Here is a 24,963-nt window from a genome sequence, read left to right on the forward strand (position 1 = left end):
CTTAACCACTTGGCCATGGGACCAGCCCCTGATCTTACTATCCTACAGAAAAACTTAAACACATGCAAAATGATACATATACAAGAATAATTAATGAAGCATGTCCAACAACAGGGCAATGGTCAAATAAATTCTGTCTTACCCTAGAATATTAGGTAGCAATAAAAAAGAATGAGGAAGTTGTGTACAGACATGTAAATATATTCATGAAAAAAGGCAAGGCAAAGAATTGTACAATATGTCACCTTTGGTGGTCAAAATGAGTAAAAACTAAAGCTGTATGTTCATATTGGGCAGATAAACATGTGAAAAACATATTCAAAAAGGCAATTCTGGCAGTGGTAGGCAGGTTGGATTTTCAAAGTGCTTCTTCATTATAATGTCTAGTTAACTGCCAGAACATTCCTTAACATGAAAATGAAAGAGAACTCAGTCCACCCTACTCATTCTGATGAACTTCACAGCTTCCCCATGCTCGCCTCCAACCTGATAGTCACTGGGAACAAAACAAAGCACTAGGAATGACATAACTCAACAATTCAGCAAACTGCAAACCAGCTCTGGCCCATGCAGGTACCTTGAAGTCATTCTATAAAACAAGGAAGTCAGCAGATCAGGCCTCCCAAGGTGGACTACTCCCTTGTTTCACTGGGCATCCTGAAAATCCCACAATGTGACATTATCTAATGGGCATAGAAATAAAGGTTTTGGGAAAGGGAGTCTGGGCTTGTAAATCAATTTCAAATGCAAGCTTGGGCTGACATGATGCAGCTGTAAAACCTGGAAAATTGAAGGGAAAATTTTAAATTAGCAAACACCATACTTTAGGGGAGCTTACATCCACAGGAAATACCAATCGTGTCCTTTAGAAGGATTGTGTGGAGCTGTACACATTTAATTGAGATTTTTAAAGCCAGGGTTTGCAGGATTCATAACCAAAAGGCCAAGACCTTGTGTGAGTAATGACTCCAATTCTGGGAGAAATGAAATCGGCTGTGTCCTACTGAAGGGCTATATTTATTCTGGAACCTTACTATAGCACTAAAATTCAAGATAAGAATTCTATCTTCCTTTAAAGAACAGTAAGGGTTTCATTTAAGGCAGTCCTGCCTTGCAAGCCTAATGTACAGACCTTGAGAACAGTAACACATCAAGACTCCAATATATTTTTAAAATAATGATACTCAATGTGGACGTGGGACTCCATATTGTAAAGCATTAGCTTTAGAGTCAGACTGCCTCTGTAGCAGTCCCCACTGTAACACTTAGCAACTATGAGACTCCAGATAAATTACTTATATTCTACGAACTTCAGTTTCCTCATCTGCAATATGGAGATATAACAGCACCTGCGTTTTAAGGATTTCATGATGATTCAATGAGGAAATGTCAGTCAAGCACTCAGCACAATATTTGGCCTAGTTTAAGACCAATAAAGATTAGCTATTGTTGTTATTATTCGTGTTACTGTTACTGTTGTTATCAATACTTCCTCCCCTACTGACCATCCATATATTACAATATATGGATATATATATGGATATGGATAGAAAAATTTAAAAAAACAAATTATATCTCAGATTAAACTGCACCTGGGTTAAAGCTTAAACTATAATCCAGAATTACATGGAATACACGATAATACAAAACTCACTCAAAAGAACTCAAGGAATCATTTTGATGATCTATTTTTATAACAGATGAGTCACCTGGACAATGGCGGTTGTTTCATATGACATAGCTTTAAATTTAAAAAATTATCTCAGTTGGTTATTTTACTATACACATCTATTTAGCATTAATGGCACTGCTTACAAAATACTTTAAAAATAATCATTAGTTAACTTCATGGCTATTACAGTGAAAATCAGAAGGTGACTGCCATTTTATGCTCAGGTCTTACTCTCAAATATTCTAAACTTTGCTTTTTTTCTGATTCTAATTCCCATATGAATAACTTCACAACATGATGAACGGTCTTTTCAAAACGCTTAGGTCCCTGGGGCTCTTCTGTAATACCGCTTGCTATAGGGAAATCTTTTGAAAGGTTTTGGAATCTGGAGCTTTCCAGAATGACATCTCACCTCACTTACCACAAGCTTACTTAAAAAGAAGAAAGCATCTGTCCTAAAAGACATTAGGATAATTATCCTTAGTGCAGGGCACCCACCATCTCTGACTGTGAGCCTCTGTAAAGCACTCAAATGTGGAATTAGCTCAAACATTTCTTATCATGGAGTTGCCATAAAAGAAAGGAAATCTGGACTCAGTGACTTGCTTTTTGACCTTAAAAAAAATCACATCTATGTACCTATATTCAACTTTGTAACACATAGACTGCCTCATGAAATATTTGGCCTTTTCTTTGCCTCACAGTTATACTAAACAGTAAAATGAAAATACGTGTGAATATAACTCAAACTCTGGGACATAATTGGAAATTTTACTCATTTTCACAGTCCTTATTAATCCACCAAGCGGTAATAGCTACTCTAACACTGTTCATAGTGACTATGTCCTGTGACCACACATAATAAAAATGTTTACACTTTCCTAAGCCTCGGGAAAAGGGCCCAGAATCACTCACTCTGTGGCGACTCCTGCTTTTGCACCAATAATGCCATTATTGGCTAATCCAGTATAGTGTTTCCCAATGTGTGCAGTCAAAACATTTTCAAGCCAACGCAATTTTACATGTTCTCTTCCTAATCCCAACACAACTGTTTTAGCAACACTGGCAAAATCCTACTTACTCCAGAATATACACACCATTTTAAATTGTCCATTGGAATTGCACATTTTCTAAAAAGTCTTCTCGTGTCACTGAGCCACATTCGTAACTGCTAGACTTAAATGTGATTACCTCTACGTCAACAGCAGAAGCAGTTTGGGGATGTCTTAACACCATGGTGTAGCAACCTGTGACCCACTTTTGGGAAAACTGCCTTTCTCCAGTGTTCTCTTGCTGTAGTCAAGAAACAATGGAGCAATTATGCTAATAATCCGGAATTAAAAGACTTCGGGGGACAAAGAGGTTGCTCCTCCCTCCAGAAGCCCTCTTCTTTGCTCTGTCAGAGGCAAGGAATCTCTACCAAACTCATTAACCCTTCTGAATAAATCAAGATGTACTATTTATGCATATTTAAATGCATATTGTGAACATCTCATTTCTATCATACAATCAGAACAGAAGTGCATTCTGTGCAGGGGCACTATCTCCTTTAATTCTAGGAGAAGTATATAGCATGACACATCATGTTTTAAGAAAAAGATAATGAAATAACAAGAGCTAAATTTACCACACACTTACTCTGTATTAGGCACTAACTTCAGTCTTGTAGAGCGTCCAATTTAATGATCACAACTCAATGATGTAGGTACTATTGCTATCACCCTATTTTTCAGATAAGGAAACTGAGCTTTGAAGAGGTTAGATAACTTGTCCACAGTTGAACCTTTAGGGAACAAGGGTGCCATGACTGGAACCTAGACAGTCTGACTCTTCATGCTGCTGTTATATGACATTTGATACACACAAATGAATCTACGTACCATATATGTAAGGTATGAAGCATAAGAATAACATCTAACATAATACACTGCTCCAAGGACACATGTGCTCCTCCCCTGTCCCAGTCCTGGTCACTACCATCAATTTTCTGCTTGTCACTTAACCTCTTTTTACACATATCCCTAAATAGTATATCATTTAGTTTTGCTTGTTTTTGAGCCTTACAAAAATGGTATCATTTTGACTATAGTCTTCTGCAGTTTGCTTATTTCCACTCAATATTACATTTATGAGACTCATCTATGCTGTTCATTTTCACGGCTATATGATATTCAAATGTGTGGATACACAATATTTAATCATTCTCCTGTGTAAGAATATCTGGGTTATTTGTTTGTATTTACAACTACAAGCACTGTTGTTCTGAATACTCTTGTAAATGTTTCCTGGCATGGTGTGCGAAAGTTTCCCTAAGCATAGAACTACTGGGCTATGGGACAAAGAAATATCTTTTATAAGAAGGTACCATATGCTCTTCCAAAATGGTAGTACTACTTTTCACTCCCACTAGCTATTTACAAGAGAAGCAGTAGGTCTACAACATAAACAAAATAGAGTATGACCAGGATTCTTAATTTTTGCTGACATAATAGGGGAAAAATTGTATCTTGCTGTTTTTCTGGCTTACATTTTGTTTAATTCTAATGACATTAAGCACCTTTTGATATGTTTCTGGGTCATTTGTATTTCTTCATCTGGGAAATGCCTGTTTGTGTATTTATGTTCATTTTTCTATTGATCTGAAAAAGTTCTTCGTATATTTTAGATACCAATCACTTGTCTGTTGTATGTCTTAAAAGCATCTTGTCTATTACATTAATAGTGTCCTCTGATGTACAGGTTGTCCCTAACTTTAAAGCAGGAGACTGTAACAGTCTTTTCTTTTACAGATAGACCTTTGCAAACTGTGTAAGAAAACCTGCCCTGCTCCAAAGTAATATGTTGTCTCTTCCTAAAAGTTTTAAAGTTTTGCCTTTACGTTAAATTTTTAAGTTGTCAGGAAGGAAGTTATATATAAGGCGGAGGATAAGAATTTTTTTCCACACGGATGCATATGCTGTGCCAGAACTATTTACTTAAAGCAATAGTCCCTCTTTCCACACAGAACTGCAACATATCTCTGTCATATATTGAGGGTCTGTTTCTGGGGTTTTTTATTATTCCATTGATCATTTGTCTATCCCCAATATCACATTGTCTTATTGAGCTGCGTTGTATATTCTTAAGCCTTTGTTCTTCAAATAAATTTTGGAATTAGCTTGTCAAACTTCTCAAAACTTTTTGTAGAAAATCCAATTTGGAACAGTATTGAGTCTATCAATCAATTTGAGAATAACTGACTTCCTTCTTATACTGACTCTTCTTATCGATATGCATAGCTGTTCTGTCCATTTATTAGGTTTTCTTCAATATTTTCCAATAAGTTTTATATTTTTTCTACCTAAAATTCTTATACACCTTTTGTCAGAATTATTTAATAAGGTACTAGAAATAATAAATAATACCCTGTTTTGTCTGTTAACCTATAGGATTACTTGGTTTTTCTTTTTTTTTCTTCACTCAGCTTTGGCAAGTCACATTTTTCTCAGAATTTATCCACCTCCTCTAGATATATGGCATACAGTAATTCACAGCATTATTATAATCTTTTTAAATCTCTGAGGAAACTGTAATTTACTTGTGATATTTTTGCTATTTCAAATTTCACTAACCTTCGCTCATACTTTATCAACTCCTTCCTTCCATTTTCTTCAGATTAACATTGTTCTTTTTCTAATTCAAGTTAGATGCTTAGCTGGTTAATTTTCACTCTCCTTCTTCCTGAAGGTTACCTTCATGTAGGTCCATTAAGTGTAAATTTCTTCAGTTTTCGTTAATCTTAAAATGTCTTTATTTCATCCTCAGTCTTGAAAATTTTAATTTCCTCAATAGTTGGACGATATTAAGTTATTCCTCTGTCTTCAGGCTTTGATTGTTGGTCCGGGATGTCTGCTGTCAGTCTGGTTATCCTTCCCTTAACGGTGATCTGTTCCAGCTCTCCCGCTGGACTTGAAGATCTTCCTTTTATCTCTGGAGTTCTACGGTTTTACTTCAAAATACCAAAGCATAAATTTCTTTTTATTTATCCTGATTGTTCACAGTATTTTCCTGTTTCTGTGGACTGCTATCTTTCATAACTTCTGGAAAATTATTCAAATATTACCCCTCCTGCATTTTCTTTCCTGTGTTCCTTCTGAGACTATGATAAGACTTACGTGACAACTTCTCATTCTGTCTTCGATGTCTATTAACCACTCTCTTATAATTTTCATCTTCCTTTCTCTCTGTATGCTGCATTCTTGGTGATTTCTTCAATTTTCCAATTCTCTTTTCATCTGTATCTAATCTGTCTAATCACCAATTATTTTTACACCCAAGTCCTTCCATTGAGGTTTGGGTTTTGGTGTTTTGTTTTGTTTGTTTGAGGAAGATTAGCCCTGCACTAACATCTGCTGCCAATCCTCCTCTTTTTGCTGAGGAAGACTGGCCCTGAGCTAACATATGTGCCCATCTTTGTCTACTTTATATGTGAGACGCCTGCCACAGCATGGCTTGACAAGCGGTGCATAGGTCCACACCTGGGATCCAAACCAGTGAACCCCAGGCTGCCAAAGCGGAACGTGCAAACTTAACCGTTACACCACCAGGCTGGCCCCTGGTTATTGGTTTTCTAACAGTTACAAGATTCATTTATAAAAACTCTTTTTCTTTCAAATCTGCCTGGTCAATTTTTATACTTTGTTGCTTATTCATTTTTTGATTCTCTATTTCTTTAAACATTTCATACATGATTGTTCAAATAGAATGCATAATATAGATAATTCCAATATCTAAATTTCTTGAAGGGGGGACTTAAATTAGTTGTTTATTTCTAATGTTTTATCTACCTTTGGAGGAAAGTATTCCTTCAAAAAATATATTTGTGTTTGCTTCTGCCAGGAGCCAAGAGGCACTATCCACTTAGGGAGATTTTAGCCATCTTTCAAGTCTCAGGATTATCAGCTTAATTTAGGATTCTCAGGCTCAACTTTTAATGGTCAAATTTAAAAATAAATAAATAAAACATCAATGTATGGGCTAAACACCAGTTTAGACACAGCTCTCTTTCCTTGCTGCCTGCAGAGCTAATATGGGCATTTATCTACACACACAACACGCCACTCACATTTCAGCTTCCAGCTTTTTCTCTTTTCTTGGATCCTTACATATTGTATCCAATTTCTGTGAACCCAGAAATGCAATACAATCTATGTTTAAGGCAGGGTCTACTTAATTTCTCACATGCGCACAGTGAAGGGAAAAAATACTCTAAAATAAGTAAAATTCATTCGAAAAAATGAGAAATTTTCTCTTTATAAATTCAAAGAGAAGTTTTCAATATCTCTTTGAATTTCACTTTCAAATTCTTCTGTACTTTCTAAGGTTCTTGGAAGTTTAAGTCTGACAATGTAAGAGTTTTTGCTACCCTGAATTCCAACAGGAAAAAACCTGCCCTTCTTCTCTCCAAATACTGATAAGAAATAAGAACTTGGGGCCAGCCCTGTGGCCGAGTAGCTAAGTTCGCGCGCTCTGCTTCGGTGGCCCAAGGTTTCGCTGGTTCAGATCCCAGACGCGGACATGGCACTGCTCATCAAGCCATGCTGAGGTGGCATCCCACACAGCACAACCAGAGGCACTCACAACTAGAATATACAACCATGTACTAGGGGGGCTTTGGGGAAAAGAAGAAAAGAAATAAGAACTTCATTGAATCTTTATTGAGGAAGAGTTGAAAGACATCTGGCTCAACTTTCCAGTAGAGACAAAAATAAATCCCATCACATTCACCCATCTGACCAACATCTACCAAACACCTATTTTGTCAGGAACATGGTAAGCACTAAAGATAACCAAATAGAATGGTCCCTGCTCTTCAAAGAAATTAAAGTCCATTAATTCTTCGTATTTTTGTCATCTAGCTTCAGTTTAAGCAATATAAAAAACCAACACTGAACCAGAAGCCAAAAACAATAATTTAGGTCTTGGTCACTGATTAAAAAATCCATTCATAGAACTCAGTACCTGCTCTCTACACCAGGAAGACAAGTTCAGACCAATCATCTTCAAACCGAACTCTTTGAATTCCTAAGCTTTCTCAAAATTTCCTATATTCAAGTTTTTGGAATTATAGATGAGATTTTTTTTGATGGTTTACAGAATTTTAATACCAGTGGTTTCGATGAGTATTTCACAAAAACTTGTGCACCTCATGGCACACAGAGAAAATGATAATATTTATTTAGCATCCTAGGATAGTCTGCTAAAGTGATTCACAGCAACTGGCCCCAGAACTCCAGCCATCCAAAGCCCTTCTCAATGGCCCTAAGGGATGAAGGATTCAATATGGTGGCTCATCTGTAACCCAGTCACAGTCCACCTATGTGCTCTGGCCACTGGTTGGGAAGCTCTGGTTGAGATGACAGCTAGGGTCTCTTCTAGTCCCAAGGGTCCTTCATGATTTTAATTCCAGTCTATTTAATCTTGGGACAGTTTCCATTATTAGAAACTCTCCTATAATATGAACCCAAAGCTGTTTCCCAACCCTCCCTTCATTGTCCAAAAACAAACTCTTCACGTTACTTTATCTCCCCCTCTGCACCAGGGTGTGCCAAAGGCTCATTCACCCATCTTGCCTCCTCAACATGTTACACTGCCACACACCTCCCTATATTATGCATCAAAAAAACTAGCATTATGAGGATGGCAAAAACAAGTGCCGATATTAATAAAGCTAGCAAAGTCAGAGCACTCTAAGACAGATGTACCCATTTTAATAACGAATATAAGATCTATTAGGCAATACCAAAAGAAAGCATGGTTTAAGAAGATATTGCAGCTCTGCTTCACCTGGTATAGCTCAGCCAGCAACTGGTGGAACGCAGATAAGACAGATCTTACATGCGACAACTAGGAGGGACCACTGCAGTGAGTTCAGAGTGTCAATGACAGAGAGGTGGGAACAGCACTGCCCAAAGGCAAAAAGAAAAAAGCAGCAGATGCAATATAGGCATTTTAGTTGTATCTATATAATTATAAGTCAGGACTATTAAATAATTTTTTGTAAAGTGAACTTCAGCAATACGGTTTCCTTCCAAACCAGAAGGTCTATCTCAATCGCTTGCACCACTACCAACTGATCTGCTAATAAAAATGCAGAGTCCTGTGTCACGGCCCCAGATCCACTGAATGTGAATCTTTGGATAAGGGATCTGAGTATCTGCACCATAAGTTCCAGAACAACTACGCATTAAGCTTCCAAAAAGAAAGAGGACTGGGGCGTATCTCTCAAGGTGGAAAATAAGAGAAAAGCAGGTGAGAGTCCATAGAAATAACATCATATTACAGAAAACATCAGTGGGGGAGGAGCTGGTTTAGATGTCATTCAGAAAACTTTTACTGTGTTCTAATAGATAAATTTATTATAACTTAAAAAATATACTAAATAGGGAAACTTTCTAATTGTAACTTAAAAATTCATAAATGAAGAAATCAGAAATTTTACAATAAGACAGAAATAAATAATAGAGTTCTAAATAAACTACAGTAATTTGAAGTCCTTAAGGAAACCAGTAAGACTGTGTGTTGGCAGAAGAGAGAGAACAAATAGTTTTATTTAAAGAACACGAGTTAGCTGCTGGGGCTCTCTACAGAGACAGGAAGAAAGAAAAAAAGAGCAGGGTGAAATTCACCAACCTTAGACATTAATTTCCTTAAGAAAATAAAAGACAATCCTCATATGACATTTAAATACTCCCTAAGCTCACTTGTATAACATACAACTCCTTCCTTACAAAACGCACAATGAGGGAAGGAGAAGAAGGCAAATGCATTTATGGAATCCCTCTTATGTTACAGACGCTGCATAAGCATTTGATATAAACCGTCACACTGAAACCTCACAAAACCCCTTGGAGGTGGAGAAGGTGAGGAAATTGAGGTTCAGAGAAGCTGGGTGACTCACCCAACGTTCAAAAGCAGCCAAGGGGCAGTGAGGATGTAATCTAAAGGTTATACTTTTTTAAAACATCCTATGCAATGATTCAGAAAAACAAAATAGAGTTTCCAATTCTAAAAGCTATAATTGATTAAGATCATAAGAAATTTGAATCAGAACACTAGTCTACAACAAAAGCAAATAAAAGAGGACAAGCTCAGCATCCAAACTGTGCGGTGCTGTCCTCCGACTGCAGATGCTGGGCCTGACCAACACCTGGTACAGCACAAATGGCTGACATCAGACCTCCATAATGAGTGCTCTAAAACCATAAACCAGAGGATGATGAAAATGGTTTGATCATTACTCTCAGGCTGGCAGCTGGTTTATCATTTGTTTGTTCTGGACAGAAGAGATTGCAGTGACAGAATAATGGGCAAAAACACATCATAACACTGCATACTCCGCCCAGTCGCCACACTGAAAATAATTCCTTATCCAAGAACGGGCTGCAGAACAATAGGGCTCCCAGTACTTTTCACTGCCAAGGGCTCTCTCCTAACTACCTTTAATGGCCCCAGGAGTTCAGGGCCTCAAGCTGGGACCTCCATAATAGGCTCTGTATTGATCAACTTTTAGTACATGGTGCATTCTAATGTCTTCTACAGTTACTGAAAGTCGCAAGGTTGCAAAACTGTCAGAAAACCTTGAATGTTCTCTACAAAATAGCTAATTGCAGATCTAGGGGAAAAAAATGAAATAACTGTACATCAGTAACATTTCAATACCAAAAATAAATAATAATATTAAATACCATATGCCAGACACTGAGCTAACAATATGTATTTGTGTGTGTGGGGGGGGGGGGATGGGTATGTATAAGTAATATATTATGCTACAGATCAAAAACCTGAGTCTCAGACTGGGATTTTAAATACAAAGTCTCCCATCTTAAACATTAGTAAGCCAATATGTGTCAATAATTATAAGGCCTATACTCTTTGACCAAACAATTCCATTCCTAGGAACATATCCTAACAAAATAAGTAACATTGTTTACAACAATGCATGTATAATGATGCTCATCCCAGTGTGGTGCACAATTAAAAAAATGGAAATAATCTAAATGTCCATCAAAAAAGAACTGATTATTGTAGTCATTCTTGCAGAAGAATATTATGCAGCCATTAAAAATGATTAAGTAGGGGCTGGTCCAGTGGCACAGTGGTTAAGTGCACACGTTCCACTTTGGTGGCCCAGTGTTTGCTGGTTTGGATCCTGGGTGGAGACATGGCACTGCTTGGCAAGCCATGCTGTGGTAGGTGTCCCACATATAAAGTGAAAGAAGATGGGCATGGATGTTAGCTCAGGGTCAGCCGTCCTCAGCAAAAAGAGCAGGATTGGCAGCAGTTAGCTCAGGGCTAATCTTCCTCAAAAAAAAAAACAAATGATTAAGTAAATCTATGTTTCTTGACACAAAAAGACATGTACTGTATCTTAAATGAAAATGCAGATAGATCACAGGGCAACGAATACAGCATGATTCTGATTTTGTTTTCTGAAGAAATGACACTTTGAGCTGAAATTGAGGTCTGCTGAGGATGGAGGGGCTGACATTTCCAAACAGAGGGGAAAGCAGCATGTGCAAGAGACTTGGGCAAATGGACACACGGAGAACTAGGGGTGGAGAGTATGAGAGCAGTCTTAAGGATGAGGAAGGGACTAGGCCATGCCAAGCACTGGAGGCCCAATTAAAGATTCAATTTTCACCACAGAGGATCAATGAGAAGCCACTGAACAGTCTGCATTTCACAGATGAGGCACTGGGGAGTTCAGCTGATACTCAAGGTTACCCCATAAGCAAGTGGTAAGACCAAGATCTGCCTGGGGCCTGCCTGAAGAGCTTAGTCTTACCTTTGAGCACAGACCTTTCTGGATACCAGCTTACTGACCAACAGCTACTCCTGGGCCTTTTCCACCTCTTTCCAGGCTGGGTTTCTCACTTTCCACTTCCATTCTCTCCTTCCTACCTCCTACGCTTTTCACAAAGTCACAGAGAAAGTCCAGCTCTCAGTACTCTGTCCTTATCATCTAAGGGACCCCCACCCAGTCTCCATACAACAGATCTTCCCAATTCCTCCCCAAGGGAATTATATCAGCTAACAAACTGGTTGCATAACAACCAAAACAATTTCAAATGTACTTTTAAATTTGGGTTAAAGGCTGTTGTTTGAATAGACTAGCTCTATTATTGCTTTGTGAGTTGTACAAGGGTTCCATTGCTTTCTATATGTGAGAAAAATTAAAAGTAATTATATATTCTTCTAAATCAGTATTTGAATTTGTGACAAGCAATTTAATAGGAAGCTTAGAAAAACCTATTATCAAATTGCAACCTTAACTGGGCCTCCTGAATGTTAATTTGTTTTACAACTACTCAATTTCAAAGTAAAAATAAATTGCAAAAGAAAAAAACATATATTTCTGGCCTTTTTTAAAAAACAATAGAGCCATGTATCTCTATTATATCAATCAAATTTGATGAACATAAGACAAGCGGAGCCCTGACTCCCACACACAGGATGATTTTTTAAGCATGTGTACCACGCCCTCTGCTGGCCTCACCGTATTTCCTGAATGACCACCAGGCAAGGGAGGAAGCAGGGCAAAATGTCTGGATTCCTTCCATGGGCACGGACGTCTTCCTTTCCCCAACTATGCACAGAAGTTCCATTACTTTCTATCTCCTTCACCTTCCCTTTTCCAAAATGTCATACTCATTTTAAAGATTTACCAGATCATGATATAAAGAGGTAATTTTAAATTATTTCCCTAAATGAAAGGATAAGTACCAGGTCATCCAAAATTAGAGAGTACTAAAAACTAATTTGACTCTAGTTTTAAAATAATCTTCCTAATTAGATGTGGCTTCAGGTAACAGGCAAACGTAAGTGCATCCTGGCTGGGAGAAGAAAATCACCATATAGAATATGCTGAGTGCTAGGAACTAAATTTTTGCTGTCAAGTAATCCAAAGTAGATAATGCACAACTGTTAGACAATAAAATCTAACCATTCTACTTTATGATAAAGGTGAACCAAGTTAATTGGCTCACCCAGGACTCTTAGCAAGTTGGAGATAACAAAGGATTATAAGCCTAAGATCACAGAAACTTTCAGTCATAAATAGAAGAATAGAGCACTGACTGGAAAACATCTTAACTATTCTCCTTGAAAAGGAAAAGCAGATCGGCTTTGTCTCGCGCATGCTCTCCCATCAATTCTCATAAAGGCTATCATCGTGACTCTGCAATTCTGCTTGCTGAACTTCAATTCCAGAAACACTTATTCATTGGCCAAGACACTGTGCTGGGTATGGGGCACAGAGCACAATCTCACACCATTCCTGCAGCCAACAAGCTGACAGTCTGGAACAGAAGGCAAAAGGGTGAGGAAATAAACTACAAATGACGCTAAGTGCAACAAGGGAATTATGCCCAAGGTACAGAAGTAGTGCGGATGAGAGACTCATGAACTGTCTGGGGTGCAGAGAGGATGGTATGAGGAAGCTTCACAGAAGAGGCACTAGACTTGGAAAGATACAAGTTCAGGGAGGAGCCTTCTAAACAGAGGGACTGGTAAACACGCCTTCATGGAAAACACACGTGGGGTTTCAGGAATATATTGGTAAGAAAGAAGAATCAGTAATTCTGTAAGGGTATGTCAAAGCGAGGTGGCAAATGGCCTAAGGAAAGGCTGGAGACGGTGAGGTAGCCCAAACATAGATCATGGGAGCCTTTTGTGGTCCTTACCCTCCAAGTAATATGGACCTCATCCTATCAGTGGCAGGAACTTGGAATTTATCCTGTAATTAACAAGAAGCCATTGAAGGGTTTTAAACCAGGGAGAAAATACAATCATATTATTAGAGTTTTGACAAGATCAAAGAGGCATCTAACTTTTTATACTAGCTTTTATGCAACTAGCCAAATTTTCCTTTCTATTCTTTGTGGTTTATCTACTTTTAAAAGAAATGGTATGCTGGTATAAGAGTGATCTGGAAAGGTGAATGAAAGCAAACCACCTTAATGGGGTCAGTTCCTCATCCGGAGTCAGTGTTGCTCAGTGAATAGTGCACCAGCAGGCAGGCGGGGACTTCTCTCACACATGGATGCCTACTGAGTTTCAGAAAAGTTAGCTGATGCACATAAGCTTTGGAAAAGGTTAGCAAATTTCCCAAAGGCAAAAAATGAAGCACATGATACATTTCAACCCAAAGATCTCAAAAATTTAACTGGATGTGAAATAAGGCCATTGATTCTGACTTTTCATTTCCAGTAAAATAATCCATTCTCTACAGACTAAAGCTGTACAAACAGCATCTCTCACAATATTTTCAGAATGTACGTCATTATTTTTAAATTTCAAAAAATGGACCTGCAAGATCTTTAAAAGTTTAAAAAGCTCTCTTAAGCAACTGGTGTCTTTAAAAGACACCTCTATTTGAAAATACAGATATTCTCCCTGAATGGGGCTACCAGGATTAGCATATCACAATTTCCAGAGTGGATCCCTTTGGCTCCAAATCAAATGCCACCAGAAAGAGGCCATTTACCCAGAATATATGTATCTTTTACTCAATTTGCCAATTGAATTGAGAGTAATTTATGGTGCTTTTTTCCCTTGTTCTTTCCTCTATCCTCGCCTCTGCCTAAGTTCACCCCCAGCACAGACACCAGTCAAGCTCCTTACAGCAGGAGCAAGGTGCAAAAGGAAAAAATCTGCGACTGCAAGGGTTTTTATAGACTAGTAAGCAATTCCTTAGAAGAGTCTTAGAGTAAATGAACTATTCTGATAGCACCCTCTAGTGACCAAAATCCCTTTCCTGACCAAATGAATTCTAAACTGACTAAAATAATGCGTTTAAAGTAAAAATGAATGAAATGAGCTTATGCTCTGTGAACATCTGCCCCAGTTAAAGACCCAGTTAAACCAATAACTTTAACCTCTCCAGCCAACTGTCCTCTCAGCTCTAAAACAGGAGAAGGAACACCCCCAACCACCACAGTCCTCCTCCTTTTGAGCACGTGAGTTCCCCAATAAGATATATTACCAATACATGTGGTTGTTTTTAAACAAGAGGATGGGGAAGAGAAACACAAAGCAAGAAGAGAACCTGTACCCTCAGGCCTACTGGAATAATCAGGAGTATTTTATATTAAAGCCAAAATACATGTGGTGATGGTTAGAGGTCGGTTCACTTCTCCTTGAGAGGTACATACACTTTGACTCCTTCCTTTTTCTATTTTTCTGGCCCTGAGCAGAACTGCAGGAACCAAAGAACTTTCTGGAAATAGCCTACCACCACTCAGAATTGTTTTAATTTGACCACAAAATACTAGAAGTTCTCCAATCTCATCTTCACAACTGAGATTTTGGGTTTTGACATGAATTATGTAAAACACAAATGTTAGATTACTTTGATTTGTAATTTAAAGTGAAAGTGGTGATAGTAGAAAGTACTTAAACCATCACCCTTCAACCTCCTGCCCAGTAAAGAAAAAAAAAAAAACACCTCCAGTGACTAAGGTGTCAAGTCCTCATGGCTCAGTAGGGACCTAACATACTTTTGATCCTTCTACTCCAAATCTGAGACCTTCAACAAAGCCAAAAACTTTTACTCAGTTTGCATTGCACAACCACACAGAATTAAAACCCATTGTTGCCCTCTACTGGGCAGACTTGGAACAAAACTAAAATCCATTCATCAAACATCTGAAATCACCTTATTTCTTCTCTGATTTCTTCATAGTGTATAAACCTTCAATATCTTATAAATTAATCATAAGATTCCAGGAGGGGAAAAAAAAGGCAATTTTTCAGAATTCAGAGGGATTTTTTCCCCTCTTTATCAACTAAAAGATAAGACTAAATGGTAGTAAACTGCAAAACTGGCTTCAGACTCTGCCACTACATGACTATGTGGCCTTGGTCAAGGCCCAACCTCCCTAGGTTTCAATTGTCAGGTCTGTAAATTGAAGGCTCAAGAACCAAGGGACATTTATGATCCTGGTTCCTCTTTCTGACTCATATTTCAAAACACTTACAGCATTTTTTTAATCAGTCTTAATAATCTCTCTTATCCTCTGTCCTGTTACTCAGGTCTTCACTAATTGTTATAAGGCTGCAGTAATTGAGATAACTGTAAACCGAGTATGTAGCACAGTGCAGGAAGGTGCACAGTAAGTATGAGTTTTTCTCTCTCCACCCGCCACGTTCCCCCATCTGCCAGCTCCATGATCTTCCCCATTCCTGTAGTACATATTCTGTGCCCATATCCTAAAGCATTTGTTCTCTGCTACTCTTTGAGTTTTGCATGTCTTGTGATGCTTACACAGCACCATGTTCCCCACTGACAGGTGAGTTTCACCGCCTGGACTGTGTCCTTTGTCTGTCTGAAGCTCAGTGCCCATTACTGGTAGCAGTGGTTGTAATGGTAGCAGCTGGTATAGCGGCAGCAGAAATGGGAACAGCAGCAGCAGTGCCCACAGCAGCAGCAATGAGAAATGTTACAAAAAGAATAATGACATTATAATAACAAAATTGTAATAATAAAGCAATATATGTGATTATAAAAAAATGATAAAATGTACAGGGGCCAGCCCGTGGTGTAGTGGCTAAGTTCGTGTGCTCCGCTTTGGTGGCCCAAGGTTCACAGGTTCAGATTCTGGGCACAGACCTACACACTGCTCATCAAGCCATGCTGTGGCGGTGTCCCACATACAAAGTAGAGGAAGACTGGCACAGATGTTAGCTAAGTGACAATCTCCTCAAGCAAAAGGAAGATTGGCAACAGATGTTAGCTCACAGCCAATCTTCCCCACCAAAAAAAATTAATAATAATAAAATTTACTATGATTATAACCAGTGCCATCTGTTATTTTGTGCCAACCACTATGGTATCCATCTCCTATGTTTTACCTAATTTAGCCTTCAAAAACATACATAGGTATTATTACCTTTCCCATTCTATGAATGAGAAGCTGAGCTTCTGGCAGGTTTTAACAACTGCTGATCCACCAAACTCTCACTGGCCCTCTCTCTTCCCTTCAGAACTTCCAAAGCCCTTTCATCACCTTATTCCCTGAACATCTGCTAGAACCCCGGCAAACTTCCCAGGTTCCTACGATGATGCTTACATCATCTCCTAGCGCCCACAAATGGCATGGGAGCCCCCTTGATGTGTGTTTAAATAGCAGATTACTTGCTCTGAGAATGACAAAGGTACCCCCTCTCCTTTCCCTGCTTACACCATTTAACTCTGCCTACCCTCTCCATCTATATTTCCTTCCTATCCTCCCCTTTCTCCTCTTCTTATATCTAAGGTACAACTTAGTGGAAAGAACATGGAACCAGAAATAAGAATTGCTTCTTATTACAATGTGGCTTTACGCAAATCATTTCAGCCCACGCTTTCATCTGTAATGTGTGATAATAATACCTGCCCTACCTGCCTTCAAGCATAATTGTTGAGAACAAATAAGGAAGCATGCAGGAAAGTGACCTACTAGCCGTAAAAGAATATCAGCTGTGCATGCATTTAATTCTTATAATTCTAAGGCTCTTCACAAACACACCCCGCACTTCCCCTGGTAGAGAGGATCCGCCCCAGTGGGGAAGCCCTGGCTCTTGCCCACTGCCAGCACCTTGCAGGGCAGAAGAGAAAACATGAAGACAGGTGACTAAGCAATGGCAATGAAATAATGATTGTCATTCTTTTCTTTCTCTTTGTAGGTTTCAATGGGCTTTTTCTCCATTTCATCCAAAGCAGCAGCAATAGAGAAACGACCTTCATTCCCACCCCCACCCACCCCGCTACCAGGACTCTTTCCTCATTCCCTATTTCTCTACGTACTTCTAAAATGTCTGTCTTCTGAACCACAATAATCATTCTCCTTAGTTACATGATAGCCATGGCAGCTACTGTTGGATTGAGCACTCTCTTTGTGTCAAACGCAGTGCCAGGCATCCCATGTGGACCATCTCTCATCCTCATGGCAACACAGTCTAAGTATCCTTGGCTCCATTTGACAGATTAGGCTCAGAAAGATTAGGCAGCTCACCCAAGGAAGGAGACAGATCCAGCCATTGCTGCTTCCGGACCAGATACAGAGGCTGGAGCAGCACCTTTCCTACTTCCACCTTAAATCTGAACATCACACCCCAGCAAAGTGTTCCTTGTCCACAAAACTGGTTAGAAATCATAGAGAAATCCTATCATTAATATGCTATGAATGTGCACCCATAATGACATAAAGCATAAGTGTTTCCTTAAAAGTCTAAATGACCCTGTACAGTAAGTACATTCACTTTACCTTTTAATGTTTGATATAATGAAAGAATTTTTATTATGGGAGGGATTTATTAATGAATTCCTCCTATTAAGAAGTAATTGCGTTTACAATGAGGAAGCTGGTAGGTACCATCTTAAGCATGTGCTCAAAGTCAGTATCAACAGCAAAGGAATAAATCAAGACCAGGTGCCTCTTAACACGATACACTGAGAAGAACACAGCACCACTTCTGAGGTGTTCCTGTCAAAACACGCAAAAACTGAATCTGATCGTGAAGAAACATCAGACAAACCCAAACTGAGGATCATTCAACAAAATAACCAATCTGGACTCATCAAAAGTGTCACAATTGTGAAAGAAAAAGAAAGAATATTCCAGCTTAAAGGAGACCAATGAAGACATAACAACTAAATGATTCTAGGTTGGATCCTGGACCAGATAAATGAGTAGTGGCAAAATTTGCATAAGATTTGAAAATTAAATAATAGTATTGTGTCAATGTTAATTTCCTGATTTTGATAATTACACTGTTATGTAAGAGAATGTTGTTTTTAGGAAATATGCTGAAGTATATTTAAAGATGAAGGGCATCATGTCTACAATTTTGAAATACTTTAAAAGAAAGAGTGAGAAAGAGAATATCTACAGAAATTTTTTGTACTATTTTTGCAACTTTATTGTAAGTCTGAAGTTATTTCAAAATAAAAAGCAAAAACAGAAAGGACAAATTATGAACACATATTAAGTAAATGTGAATTGCAATATTCCTACCTATTTATTCTTAAGCACACAGAAGGATCAAATGAAGCCAACACCTTGGGTCCTTAATAAGAAACCAGTCTGACAGCCTGATATAAGAAATTCCGGGATCCACAAATATTGTCCTAGTCTTTCCAATTCACAGTGGTTCCACGCAAAGGTAGCAGTGATACAATAACCCTTTCCTCCTTCTGATAATGAATACCATTTCTAACTTCTCAATTTCATGATTAAGAACATTTAACCAAATATCCTCTTGTGAGTCTACTTCCCATGAAAACACAGGCAACCACAATAAAAAGAACTGTGTCTTACATTTCCCCACCTCATCCCTTCTCTAGCCAATACGCTTTTTGGCTAAGCAGTTGGTGTTCAGACATCTATGTACCTACTAACCCTTTGCCCTGTCCTGCCACAGGTGGGTTTTAGCCACAGACGGTATATGACTACCAGCATGGATGTGGTGACTCAAGTTCATATCACTAACACAAAGTGGAGACATCAGCCAACTCTGATGCCTAGATGCTCCCACAGAAAATGCACACGGCCCCAAGCATCGGCATTCAATTTTATTCCAATGATTTACACTCCTCCGCACCCAGTAACTCCAGTAGAGTAAATGGTGGAACACTACGTGGTCAAGCTTTCAAATCCCAAAAGATGGCTGGAGACAGGCCCCTAGAAAGTCACATGGGAAGGAATAATGGCTATGAAGGCTTTTCTTCTCATGCACAAGGATAAGTGAAAAGTTGAAAAGAAGGTACACAGCTGCACTTAACTCTCTTGTTGTGGGTCATTATTAGCATGTTTTCATTTACAGTTTACAGAGCATCTTGCGGTCCAGGAACATCAAATCACCCTTCACCACATAGCTGGGGTCAGACAGAACTTCCATTTCACAGACAGAAAAATTAGAGCAAAAGAAAATCAAGATGATCCCTAAACAACACTGTCTGCCGGAAAAGAACCGAGAACAGACCAAATACTCTGTCTCCAGGAAGAAAACAAATATCCCTAGTTTCTGCAATTACCACACACACAAAAAAATCATTTTACATCACTAAACTACCAGGGAAGCCACATTGGCCTGTTTCTAATTTTTTATATTTTTTTCCTGATTTAGAGGAGTCAGTCTGGAGAAAAACAAGACCACCTACCCACATGGAATTGTGTGGCTCCCAACTAACACTTCACATTCCACCCAAACATGAACATGATAGGCCCCTGGCTCTCATGCCAAAGGAGAGCGTGGTGGGCTCCATGGGACTTCCTGAGAGCAGCTACAATACCAGCCCCTCTCTATTTTAAATATGAGAATTATTCACAAAAAAGAAAAATACATATTGAAAAATCTCTCTTAATTTTGGTTACCATAAGGGAGAAAGAAGCAGAGACTATTGTTTATGACACCACAATTCAAACCAACACGCTTGCATAAATGTCCAGAGCTTGGTCAATAGGCCTAGTTGTCATGTAAACACTGGTATATCAACAGACTGTCTGTTTCTATTTTAGAAACAACAAACCGAGGAGACACAAATCAAAGGACCAGCATCAACAAGCAGCATCTGAGGAACAAATCTACACCAGGAAACTAGAGCACGATCAACTCAGAGGCACCACAGCAAACAGGAAAGGAAGGAGCTGAGCAGATGTCAATAAAGAGAGGTCCAAAAACGAATAACACAAATAACACCAGAGACTCCCCTGTACCAACTTTTACACTAAATGTACTTAAACACCCTGGGAACCTAAGACAAGCAAAGACATCCTACAATAAAGGCTTTCAAAGCAGGGTTATTAAAATAATATTTACTTTCTGGTGCCCAAGGCTGCATGAGAAGTTTCAAATAAGGAACAGCATGGTTGCTTACCCATATCACGAGCCCCAGAGAGGGAGGGAGGGAGGCTCATCCACCACTAACAGGAATCCCAGGAACAAGCGTTTTGGTGGTACAAGTGAGGGAACAACAGAGTCTCAGATGGCCCTTCCTTGGTACACTCAAGCATATGTGTCCACTGAGTCAGCAAACATGTGTGGGCACTTACTGTAAACAAGACAAGCACTGTGATGGATGTCGTTCTGGTCAGCGCACCTGCCACAGAACCCGCAGGCAAGAAGGGAGTATAGCTGATGACCAAAGTGTACTTTAAAATGAGAATTGTCACAGGAGAACAGCCACCTGAATGAAGCTAGAGAGGCAGAATAACGATACCATGGCCACTCCCTTTTCTACAAGATGTTTAAAGAACTAATTTACAGTCTCCTTTTACTCCTCTGTGTGACTCTGAGATCTGGGGCCATTCTCCATTTGAAGGGATAGATGACAAAACAAGCTCTGAGTTTCAAGTCTAAAATCTAAGAGCAAGTAAACGGCAGAAGACATGGTTTATAATCACATCTCCCAAAACTCTAGCTGCTTCTTGTTTAAGATACATGCAAAATGGGATCTGGAATGCACAGCACACTAATATGTAATAAATAACTTTTTTTTTTAAAGGAAGAAAATAAAGTCAGAGTGTGAACAGATTCTTCATTTTCTCAGATTGATGGAAGTCTCAAAGGAAAGTGTGGGTTACGTAGTGAGAACTACACGTGGAGTTTAGAACATAAGACTGGAAGTTGCAATGGTGCCATGAGTTCAAGGCTAAGGAGCTTGGCCTTATTTGATAGGAAGTTTTTTCTTTCATTTATTTGCTCTTGTTTTTGTTTAACTTTGGGAACCACTTTTGAGCAATTAAGTGACATGATCAGAAAGTTAATCTTGTAGTAGTGTCTAAAAAAAAAGAGATAGGAAGAATGAGGGAGAACAATTAGAAATTTACTGCAATTGTTCAGTTAAAAGCAGGAGGAAAACGCTCCAAGCAATGTTGCAGAGGGAAGTATGGGGAGGACTCAGAGAGGGATTAGCGGGGGATAGAGGGGGAAGGAGGTCTCAAATATAAAAATAATCCCAGTGTCCTGAGGTCGGGGAAACTCACGAAGAAACACAGAGCACAGGAAGATGAGGTTGGGAGGGAAGTCGAACCATCTGGAACACTGCTCTTGAGAGGCTGCTGGGCCACCGGACAAGGAGCTGGAGGTGTGAAGCTTAAGCTCTGGAGATAAAGGAGGCCTGGGAAAACCCCCTTCTGGGAATAGCTACGGGATGAGATCAGATGAAACTTCTAACAAAAGAAGCAGAGACAAAAACATATATATTCTTTGGGGACACATACTGTACAAGCCAATGGCTTTCTAACAGCTTTCTTCAACTCTGGCTGACATTTTAGATATCTGATCAAAAGACTCCATGCTAGGGGCCGGCCCATTGGCGCAGCAGTTAAGTGCGCACATTCCACTTCTCAGCGGCGAGGGGTTCCGCGGTTCGGATCCCGGGTGCGGACATGGCACCGCTTGGCAAAAGCCATGCTGTGGTAGGCATCCCACGTATAAAGTAGAGGAAGATGGGCATGGATGTTAGCTCAGGGCCAGTCTTCCTCAGCAAAAAGAGGAGGATTGGCAATAATTAGCTCAGGGCTAATCTTCTTCAAAAAAACAAAAACAACAACAACAAAAAAACCCATGCTAGACTCCAACACCCCAGGGAATCTTTCCAGGCTCCTCCTTCAGCCTCCTGCATGGAGCTCTCAAACTCTTGTCGGGCGCTTCTGCTTCCTGTTGCTTCAAACTGAAGCTTTAGTTTCTCTGTGCTGTCCCTTGAGATGTGCCACTGATGGACCATCTGCCAAACTTCACTTTTCCGTCAGAGATGTCCCACAGACCCACCTTGGCTCAGGTAGGTCTCTGAAGTCAACACAGCATGCCCCATCCCTAGCCGAGGCCCACAGCCCAGACCCCAGCCCACCCCAACGAATTCTGCTGGTCCAGGAGAGGTGCTCAGATACCTGTACACAGTGGGTCATTTCTCAAAGTCTTACTTTAAAATGTTTCAAACAATTCTAAAGCATCAGCTAAATGTATTTCATACAGAATGTTTTAGAAAAGGTAATGTCTGGAAGTTAACATTCAAAGTTACTCATGCCTCAGCATGAGGAGATGCAATCTCTCAGGCATATTTCTTTGCCAATTTTATTTACAGAGCAGACAACTCAGATTCGTATCAGCTTTCCCTATAACTATTAACTATAAAAAAGAAGAAAAAAGGACCTCCCTTTGTAAATCTGTGACGACATAAATATATTTAATTATAAATATCTAATGTAATCTTAAAACCAAATTAAACCAAACAAGAGGTTAAATTTTGTTAGGTTTCATACCATAAGGAAATAAGTAATTACAAATAAATAAAACTCTGGATAAATACATAAATAAACACACTCATACATATACCATTTTAAAAATTCAAAACCTAGAATGGAACGTTTGTCAGGTAATCAGTAACACAGTTTAGTTAACATAAGGTAGACTACAAAAGGGAAGTCTTTAATAAGGAAAGAACCTATATCACATAGATATTCAAAACAACCATTAAAAACAAGTTTTGTTTTTCATTGTATTATTTCAAATTGCTTAAAAATGACTGTTCCTCTTCTGCAAAATCCAAAGGAGAGACATTCCAAGGATATTTCCTCTCTCCCGTGTTTAACCCTCATCACAATCCCCTCCCCTCTGACTTTCTTTAAGCAAAGCTGATAAATGGCAAAGTGAAATCAGTGGAGTTTCACATTGTTTCCACACGCAAACACATCACAGCAAGCTGAGATAACCAAATGGCAAAATGCAGTTATCTGAGTAATCGCTAATCAGATAACCTCTAAATAACACATCCTGAGCGTGTGGAAATCTTTTTCCTATTTTTCCATGGGCTTCATTTCCCTGGGTGGGGAGTGGCTCCTGCTGGGTCCCCAGGGCTGCTGGCACTTACCTTTTTGGCTCTTTGGGCTATGTCTGGTGTTCTCGTAAGCAGCTTCTCAATCAGGTACTCTCTGTTCTGCAAAACAAATATTCCCAACAGTTGAACATCAAACATGATACACAGAATTTCAAAGCGATTTCAAAAATAGCAGGTTTACTTGGGTTTTTAAGCATGTTACCTTGGCTTTCTGGAAGAATTTGCATTTTAAAAGTTCTGCGGCTGTGGGCCTGAAAGAGCAATAATAAATTAGAGTTGAAACAATGACCACTCAATAAATACACTGCCTTGATGAAACAAATTAATCCTAGAGTATATCTGGAAGACCAGTTATGGGAATAGCAAAACCAGAAACTAAATTAATCATAAGCCGGCACCAAATAAAAGAGTGCCAATTCTCCAGTTCTTTCCAAACACCTCCACTGCAAAACATATAAACTCCTGTTAAGTTAAATATTTAGGGGCATGATCAATTTTCCATCCCTTACACTTCACTAAGTGAATTCAGTGTTTCTAAAAGGTGGCAGACTGACACATCTGTGAGCTAAATTCCTATATTTATTAAGAAACCATATAAGCTGCAATACCACCCTGTCAAAGGAACCACAGTCCACAGTGTTCCACGATTTCCTAAGAGCGGCAGTTACCGCCAAGGGGGTTCATACAGCACGTGTGCAAGCTCTGTGTGCCCACTGAGTAACCCTGTCTCAAGTGGACATGGACTACTGGTTTTCAGGGGAGGGTAAATGTGACGGTGATTAATAAAATGCAAATTCATTTACAAGCATTACCAGATTGGTCCTTTTCTTTTTCTCATGGGGTCAATTAACTTATATCTCTATCCTAGATTTCCTAGAAACTGAAAGTTAGACCTGACAGCCTGACCAGGCTGAATCAAGCATCTGGGGGAAGAATACTTCATAGATGACGCCAGGCACTTGTTGCTACAGCACATCAGAGGAACACAATGTTCGGTTATTTCACTGGGAGTGATGCTCAGTTTAACCGCTTGGCCCCCATGCCCAAGATCTCTCCATTGCAAAGGTATGTTGTCCCCCCTGCACCTGGCAAGTACTCTGTTGGGTAATACTTTGGAATTGCATAAGTACCACGTTCCCAAAACCTTTCACCTAATGGTTTTAGCATCTTTTTTCTTTTTTTTTAAAGATTTTATTTTTCCTTTTTCTCCCAAAGCCCCCCCGGTACATAGTTGTGTATTTTTACTTGTGGGTCCTTCTAGTTGTGGCATGTGGGATGCTGCCTCAGCATGGCCTGACGAGCAGTGCCATGTCCACGCCCAGGATCTGAACCGGCCAAACCCTGGGCTGCCGAAGCAGAGCGCAAGAACTTAACCACTAGGCCACGGGGCTGGCCCCTGGTTTTCGCATCTTTGCCTTAAATAATTACTTCA

At 39.3% G+C, this 24,963-nt stretch overlaps 1 protein-coding gene across 3 annotated transcripts in view; it reads right to left on the reverse strand.

The window, feature by feature from the left end:
* Positions 1-24,963, reverse strand: part of STK39 (serine/threonine kinase 39) — a 278,105-nt gene that overhangs the window by 146,657 nt on the left and 106,485 nt on the right. For all 3 annotated transcript variants that reach the window (XM_046659106.1, XM_046659105.1, XM_046659108.1), the window contains exons 9-10: positions 23,734-23,782; positions 23,565-23,630 (exon numbers count right to left, since the gene is read on the reverse strand). In XM_046659106.1, the coding sequence (XP_046515062.1) occupies positions 23,565-23,630; positions 23,734-23,782 (115 nt within the window). The remainder of the gene's footprint in view (positions 1-23,564; positions 23,631-23,733; positions 23,783-24,963) is intronic.

Source organism: Equus quagga, chromosome 4 (assembly GCF_021613505.1).
Source record: "Equus quagga isolate Etosha38 chromosome 4, UCLA_HA_Equagga_1.0, whole genome shotgun sequence".
Lineage (NCBI taxonomy): Eukaryota > Metazoa > Chordata > Mammalia > Perissodactyla > Equidae > Equus > Equus quagga.